This window comes from Hemitrygon akajei, unplaced genomic scaffold (assembly GCF_048418815.1).
Source record: "Hemitrygon akajei unplaced genomic scaffold, sHemAka1.3 Scf000160, whole genome shotgun sequence".
In the NCBI taxonomy this organism is placed as follows: domain Eukaryota; kingdom Metazoa; phylum Chordata; class Chondrichthyes; order Myliobatiformes; family Dasyatidae; genus Hemitrygon; species Hemitrygon akajei.
The window spans coordinates 1,076,282-1,085,090 of record NW_027332046.1 but is presented as its reverse complement, the minus strand read 5'-3'; the positions used below and the strand labels follow the sequence as shown (position 1 = coordinate 1,085,090).

The 8,809-nt window shown below is 45.7% G+C and overlaps 1 protein-coding gene across 1 annotated transcript; it reads right to left on the bottom strand.

The window, feature by feature from the left end:
- Positions 1–1,894: 1,894 nt before the first annotated feature.
- Positions 1,895–3,805, bottom strand: LOC140724092 (uncharacterized). Its single transcript, XM_073038578.1, has 2 exons — positions 3,776–3,805; positions 1,895–2,581 (listed from the first exon to the last, which is right to left on the bottom strand). Exons 1-2 carry the CDS (start codon positions 3,803–3,805, stop codon positions 1,895–1,897), a joined length of 717 nt encoding a protein of 238 aa, XP_072894679.1.
- Between the last annotated feature and the right edge of the window lie 5,004 nt (positions 3,806–8,809).

Sequence of the window (8,809 nt, the reverse complement as noted above, 5' to 3'; positions counted from 1 at the left end):
GAAGATAAATAAGAATTTCAGAAAAGTCTATTGGCTTTTTTATAACCACTAGACTAACACTACCTTGGACAGAAGGAGGAAGAGAAATAACACACATTGAAAAAAAAATCACACAAGAGTCAGATAAAACTAAGTATATATTTTCATCAAAAATGAACAGGATTCAGTACTCCATGTGTGTATATGCAATTGTGATAAGTAACACAGACCAGGAAACTTCAATGTGAGGCCCACTCAGAAAAATTAATTATCACTATGGAAGGAAACATCAACCACTGGAATGAGAATGACCCTCCATGGGAGACATCTCAACGATCTGAGCAGATGAGATGTTGACAAGGAAGCATCGAGCACCTGACTGAGAGTTGGAGACCTCTTCCCAGAAACAGAGGGGTCCCTTGCAGAAAAACAGGACAAAGTAGTTAACAAAAGTAAGAAAAAAAATCAAAAATACATTTAATACAACAAACAAGGCAATAAGTACAGAAAATGCCAAGAGAAACCAGACACAATCCAACACATTCCAGGATCCTGCAGCAGTTTAACTCAATCTGATTACTTACAAAGCAACAAACAAGTGGCAAATATCATTCACCAAAATCTTGCTTTAAAATACCAACTCATGAATGCCCTCCATCACTTCAGAAAGGCATCATGAATTCCAGCCTGATGCAGTTTTAGAGCCAAAATCTTACAAATTATATGATAATCAATACATTATTTCACATAGGACAATCCATAATAAACATCCGGATATAACATTACAAGATAAACAAGCAGGAACAACTTCTTCAATAGCATAAAACCATTCCCAACACACACATGTTCTTCGACCAGTAGAGCACCTCACCACAGGTGTTGCTTGTGCCATCAGTCAGACAAACAAAAGATTTTCTCTGTCAATCAGCATCGAAATGTTTCCACTCTGTCATTTGTAGCCACGTCCCGCTGCTGATTCCCTTCTCCTCATCATACGTTCTTACCCCGACCATCCTCCAGTACACCAAAATCTGCCCTGTGCGGACCCGCCTCCGGTTTCTGACCTTGCTCAGTTGAACATCCAATTAATGTTTCCATTCTGATTTCAGTCTTTAGAGGAGAGTGGGTGTTTTATAACAACCCTGTAGAAGCAGGGAAAAGCCCTGAATAAGGAGGTTAACTACCAATGTCATTCTCTATCAGCGCAGAGATTTGAGGGGTGAAGAACATGTCAGGCAGAACTGCAGTCAGCTTAACTTCTTCAGTCTGCAGAAAATGCAAAGGAAACCTCTTCAGCCACAGGGTGGTGACTGTTTGGAATCCATCACCACAGGGAGAGGGAGAGATGAACAATAGGGGAGGATTTAAAAGGACTGCCCCTGGAGCAGAATCACTGGCAGGGTCCAGCCGGCCTGAGTTGACTCTCTACTGTACACAAGGTGTGTTATAAATTCACTAAGTACCGGAAACCAAGTTTAAAATAGAGCTGATTTATTTGTCTCAGATGCAGAAGATTAAGCTCCAGTCCCATTAAAGGTGAATGTGCAGCAGAAGAAACTCCCCCCAAGTCCAGTGACCAGGGTGCAGAACTGGGTGTGGTGAGCAGCAGCAATAATTGCAGAGTTCAGCACCGACAGTCACTCTCGCAATTGCATTCAGCAACGGTGATGGACAAATATCCAGCATGCAGCTTATTGAAACTTTCTCCCTAGTGTGAACCCGGTAGTGTGTCACAATGTTAGATTACTGAGTGAATCCATTCCCACATTCGCAGCTGGCGAACGGCCTCTCCACAGTGTGAACTCAATGATGCACATTTGGTGGAGATTGCTGAGAGAATCTTTTCCCAAAGCCTGATTGGCCTCTACCCAGTGTGAACTTGCTGCTGTCTGAGTAAATAAGCTGACTGAATGAATCACTTCCCAAACTCACAGCACGTGAATGGTCTCTCCCCAGTGTGAACTGACTGGTGTCTCAGTAGATGAGATGACCGAGTGAATCCCTTCCCACAGTCTGAGCAGGTGAACAGCCTCTCCCCAGTGTGAACTCGTTGGTGACTCTGTAGGGTGGATGACTGAGTGAAAGTCTTCCCACAGACTGAGCAGGTGAACAGCCTCTCCCTTGCATGAACTGACTGGTGTCTCCGTAGGTGAAATAATAAAGTGAATCCTTTCCCACAGTCTGAGCAGGTGAACGACTTCTCCCCAGTGTGAAATCGCTGGTGTCTATGAAGGTCGGATGATCGATGGAATCCCTTCCCACAGTCTGAGCAGGTGAATGGTCGCTCCCCAGTGTGAACTGACTGGTGTGCCAGCAGATCAGATGACTGAGCAAATCCTTTCCCACATTCACAGCAGGTGAATGGCCTCACCCCAGTGTGAACTCGCTGGTGTATCAGTAGATCAGATGACCGAGCGAATCCCCTCCCACATTCACAGCAGGTGAACGGCCTCTCCTCAGTATGAACTCGCTGGTGTGCCAGCAGATCACATGACCGAGTGAATCCCTTCCCACAGTCTGAGCAAATGAATGGCCATACTCCAGTGTGAACTGACTGGTGTGCCAATAGGGAGGATGATCGAGTGAATCCTTTCGCGCACCACTGAGCAGGTGAACAGCCACTCCCCAGTGTGAACTGACTGGTGTGCCAATAGGGAGGATGACTGAGTGAATCCCTTCCCACAGTCTGAGCAGGTGAACGGCCTCTCTTCATTGTGAACTCGCTGATGTACCTTCAGTTTAGATGAGCATTTGAATCCCTTCCCACAGTCTGAGCAGGTGAACGGCCGCTCCCCGGTGTGAACTCGCTGGTGTGCCATTCGGTCAGATATGGCCTAGTGAATCCTTCCCCACAATTTCAGCAGATGGCCAGCCTCTGCTCAATGTGAACTGATTGGTGTGCCCATAGCTGGAAAGATCGTCTGAATCCCTTCTCACACACAGAACAGGTGAATAGCCTTGTCCCGCGGGGTGTGAACTTGCTGATGTACCTTTAGTTGATATGAACGAGTGATTCCATTCCCAGACTGAACAGGTGAATTTTACCTGTGTAAAATAACGGGCGTACCAATCGGTCAGATGATAAAGTGAATCCCTCCCCACAGTCTGAGCAGGAAGGATGATTGAGGAAATCCCTTGCTCCACTTCTTAAATATCTGGACAGAGACAGCAAAACTGATGTGTTTTGTTTGAATTCCCATAGATTCCTTGTCATTTTTAACCTGTAAAAGGATTTACAAAATCCATCAGTGTGTGAAGGACATTTCAGATGAGATCACATTAGTTACCAAGGTGTGATCTGACATCACACTGTTACAGTGAGGTTCAACCCAAGTTGCAGAGAGAAATCATCTTGTAACTGGGCACATGGTTGGTGTCTGGAATGACCATCAAATTCTCTGATACTCTTCCAGTCTCTATAAGAATGGGACATTTCTACCTTCTCCAATCTGTGAATTGGCTCAGTTTGACTCTCTCCATTGGTGTTATTCCCTGTTCCCACTGAGCTGCATGGGAGCCTGGCCCCACAGGAACTGAAGCACTCTCACACAAATACCCTTTGTTGACGTGCAGCTGGGATTTTCTTTTATATACTGTTAACTTAAAGTGCCACAGTTTTAATGCCATGTAAATATCTCCTACTCAGATGTATGGTTGGTCTGCACAGCTGTTAAAAGGAATTAGTGTGAATATTAGTATTATTTAAGATTCTTGTCACAGTCATAGAAAGATTCAGACACATTGGCCCATCTCGTTGGTGCCAAGCTATTTACGCTTTCCACTCCCATACCCCTACCATCCAGGTACCTATACCGACGTCTAACATGGTGCAATCGTGCAACCACAACATGGCCTCTGGTCATGTGGTCCCACCCCATCTCAGTGGAAAAACCCAGCTTGCATTTACCCCAACTATGTCCCCTCAAAACTGTGGTATACCTCCATCAGATATCCCCTCACTCTTCTACTTTCCAAGGAATAAAGTCCAGTCCAGTTCAATGTTTCCTTCTAACCCAAGTCCTCCAGACCTGACAACATCCTTGTGAATTTTCTCTGAACTCTTTCAACCTCTTTTACATCTTTCCTGTAGGTTGGTGATCAAAACTGCGCACAATACTCCAAATCAGGCCTCACCAATGTCTTGTACAACGTCCAACATAACATCCGTCTATTGTTGACAGTACTTGAGTTTATGAAGGCCAATGGGCCAAAATCTTTCTCTCTATACCTTTTGAATTGTGACACCACTTTCAGTGAAATATAGACTTGTATTCCCCGATTCCTTTCCTCTACAAGACTCCTCAGTGCCCAAACCAGTCACTGTATAAGACCTACACTGGTAGGCTCCTACCAAAGTGCAACACCTCACACTTGTCTGCATTAAATTCCATTTTCCATTTCTCAAACCATCTTTCCAGCTGGTGCAGTTCGCACTGCAAGCCACGATAGCCGGCTCACAGTCCGCTAAACTCCCAGACTTGGTGTGATCCACATATTTGCTGATTCAGCTAACCACACTATCATCCAGATTACTGATATAGATGACAAACAACAACACATCCCACACTGATCCCTATGGCACACCACTAGTCACAGGCCTCCATTCAGATAGGCAACCATCTGCTACCACACTCTGGCTTCTCCCAAAGACAGTGTCTCATCCAATTTACTATCTCATCTTGAATGCTGAATGTCTGAAACTTCTTGACCAACCTCCAATGTGAGACTTTGCCAAGTGGCTTGCTAAAGTCCATGTAGACAACATCAGCAGCCTTGCCTTCATCCACTTTCCTGATAACTTCCTCGTGAGACTCTATAAGGTTGGTTAGACATGACCTACCCTGCACAAAGCTATGCTATCTATCCTTAATCAGTCCACATCTATCCAAAAACTTGTATATCGAGTTCCTGCACTTACGTTCCATTAACTTTCCCACCACTGATGACAAGCTCACCAATGTACAATTTCTTAGTTTAACTTTAGAGGCTTTCTTGAACAGCAGAACAACATTGGCTGTCCTCCAATCCTCCAGTATCTCATCTGTCACTAAGGATGATTTAAATATCTGTGCTTGGGCTCCGACAATTTCTGCACTTGTCTTCCACAGAGTCCCAGGGAACAACTTATTAGGCCCTGGGGATTGATCCACACCAATTTACCTTAAGACAGCAAACACCTCCACCTCTGTAATCTGTACAGGGTCCATGAAGTTGATGCTGCTTTGCCTCACTTCTGCAGACTCTGTGTCCATCTCCTGAGTAAATACGGATGTAAAACTACTATTTAAAACCTCCCCCATCTACTTTGTCTCCCGTACAGATTAGCATTCTGATCACCCAGAGTGGGCATGTTTCTGCAGTTGCTGGAAAAAGAGGAACGCACACACACACAATGCTGAAGGAACTCTGTAGTTCAGGCAGCAACTAAGCAGAGGAGTACACAGACTCGGCATGCTGAAGGGGCTCGGCTAAAATGCTGTCCATTTATTCCTCTCCACATTTGCTGCCTGATCTGCTGATTATCTGCAATATTTTGTAGAAATTAACCAATTTGTTTTTCAATTAACCAGTTTCCAAATGTTTCTCATCTTTTATTCATAGCCAGATCCTGCTGGTCTGATTCCTCTTCCCTCCTCCCGCTCAAAACCTCCAGACCCCATCTTTTTCTGGAGCCCCAAAGCCCTGACTCAGTCTGGCAACTCTTTGGTTTCTGACTCTGCTCCATCGAAGATTCACTCGCTAGTCTGCTGTCAGACTTGAGAGATGCATTGCAACAACCCAGCTGTCTGACGCCCAGTCCTTTGAAATGAATGAAAATGGTTTAAGGTGCTTGAAGTGGTAGAGGCAGATACAATAGGGTCTGTTAAGAGAATCTTAGATAGGTTCATGGAACTTGGAAAATTAGAGGACTCTGCGGTAGGGTAATTCTAGGCAGTTTCTAGAGTAGGGTACATGGTCGGCACAACATTGTGGGCTGAAGGGCCTGTAATTTGCTGCAGATTTCTATGATTCTATGAAATTCAAGGGAAGTCTCTTCTCCCACGGAGTAGTGACTATTTGCAACAGAGAGTATGAGAGAGAAACGGCAGATGTACACTTTAAAATACTGATATGGAACAGAAACATGGACTGGGACCAGATGGATTGAGTGGCCTCTCTAGTGTACATTGTGAGTGTAGTAGAGAGTGAGCGTAATATTAAACACCCGTCTAGTTTAAGGCTAACATCAGCAGAACAGACTCCTCCAATGCTCAGTGACCAGGGTTCAGTCCTGGTTGCGATGAGCAGCTGAAAGAACTGTAGAATCTGACAGTAACAGTCCCTCATGAACCTGCAGCTGCCTTCAGTCACCGTGATGGTTAAACATTTAACACAGAACTGATTTGAACTTCCTCCCTGATGTGAAGTTGCTGGTATTGCCGCAGCTGGGATGACTGAGTAAATCTCTTTGCTCACTCCGGACAGAAATGTGGCCTCTATTTATTGTGAACTCACTGGAACAACACAAGATGGGTTAACTGAATGAGTCTCTTCACAGACACGGAGCAGGTGAACGGTCGCTTCCGGGTGCGAAGCTGTTGGTGTATCTGCGATGGCCGATTGAATCCCTTCCAAAACGAGAGCCAGTGAATGACATCACACTGCTATCAACGCCATAGGATATTTCAGGTTTTTTCACTTATTGATTTCAGCGTGCTGTGTGTGTCGGAATGCCTGTATCTATTCAGTAAATCTAATTTGCATGTTTATCCTGTGATATTATATCCGGCCGGGATCATGTATCGCCCTATCTCTAATAACGGATCGGTAGCAATGCAATTGTTTGACTCCGAATCTAAAACTAGATCAGGCTTGTATTGATTGTCCTCTATAGTATCTTTCATGATCGTCTCTTAAAGCAGGATTTTGGTGAATGATGCTTGCCACTTGATGGCGCCTGTGTAAGCAATCAAACGGCATATTCTGCTTTAGAGCCCCGTGAGAGGCACAACACTTCGTCTTGAGTTTATGACTCTTTTAATGTGCATTTTTGCTATTTCTGTGTCAACCGCCTGGTCCTGTATTGACACAAGGAACCACGCAGTTTCTGGGAAGAGGTTTCCAGCTTTGAGCCTGACGTTGGACGCTTTCCTCCTTTGCTCACATCGTGGGGATCTCATCCATGGACGATTATGCTGATCTATTGGCTAAATCTTTCTTCTATAGCAGTGTTTCCCAGCCCTAGTGCCGCAAGTCAAGGCGAAATGCCGAGCACCCTCGTTGCTAATCCCCAACGACGTCTGTTAGGTTGGTTCGGTCGGACGAGATCGCCAAGTGTCAGACCCGTTGTGACGACGAATGCTCAAGGCCTGCAGTGCGATGCTTCTTCCTTTATTCCAGTGCCACATCCTTTTTGGAAGTACCTGCTCTACTAACGGTCGATCAGGTCTGATACCGCAAGTTAGAGGCAGCTTATTGCCCCGCCAGGAATCTCGAATGCCCCCCACCCCCGGCGAGTGCTATTTGCTCCTAAACCCATCTTAGGACGCGTAACTGCCTCCAGAGGGAATCACTGTTCCATTGTGATAATTTCTTCATCTTTCTGGGTTGAGCTTTCATTTCAGTTCAGAATAGCACACGCTCACAGCGTGTTGAATCCTGCTTTTGTTGATGCAAATACATCCTTAGAAGAGTTACTGAGTGGGACAGAGGAAATGCAACTCCCCCAACACTGAGTGTGTGCAGCTCCCTCAACATCTTGCTCCTTCCTCTCTCCATAGTGCGCTCACCAGATCTGTCAGTCCCTTTCTCCCTACCCCTAACCCTCCACTCAATCCTCAGCACACATTCCTCTCTGCTTCTCTCCTCCATCTGCTCTCTCTGCCTTTCCTCCTCTCCACTCTTATCTTAATAATACCTCTCCCACTTCCTCACCTCCCTCTCTTACTCTGCTCACCCCAACTTCCTCTCACTCTCACTTCTCTACTCCACTTTCTGTCTACAAACCACACCCCACCTTTACAGACCGACCCGGATCCTCAGCCCATGTTCACTCCATGATAGCACCTTTCAATGTGCAACGGTGACATCGGAACTTACTGGCACTTGGAGTTGGATGAAGCAAAGGAGGGCAAGAAAGAGACAGAGAGATAGAGGAAGAGGGAGAAGGAGAGAAGGTACAGTGGGAAAGTGAGAGGTGGAGGGAGAGATAGAGAGAGTGGGGGGGGGGGAGAGAGAGAGAGAAGAGAGAACAGGCTGAGTGGTGGTATTGAAAGAGAGGGAGAGAGAATCGAGAGACAGTAGGAGTGTTAGCGAGACAGACTGAGGAGAGATGAGAGGGAAGTGGCGGAGGCAAGAAACAGGGGAGAGAGATGGTGGCGACAACCAGTGAGGGGAGAGAATGGCGGGGAGATGGATGTGGGTGAGAAATAAACAAGGAGCGAGTGAGGGGGCAGAAGGAGGCGTGGGAGAGAATGACTGAGGAGAGAGATTGGAGGGAATACTGGAGGGAAGAGAGATAGAGAGTTAAACTGGGATAGAAACCAGGGATTGAGCTGGTGGAGATATACGAGGGAAAGGGACGGGCCTTTTGATATCTCTTGTTGATCAGTGAGAGACAGGGATCGAAAAGGGCCACTCATTTTAAATGGAGACATATGGAATTTTCTAAAATTCTAAATCTTCCATGTAAATTCCTTTAGAATCAATGAAGTGTCTATCTATCTGAGTGTAGGCGGGTGGCTGGGTACATTTGAGCTGGAGATACAGGGGGAAGGGCACAGAAGCATAGATCAGACACGGCCATGCTGAATAAACATGATATCATAAGACTTCCTCCTCATCTGAATTG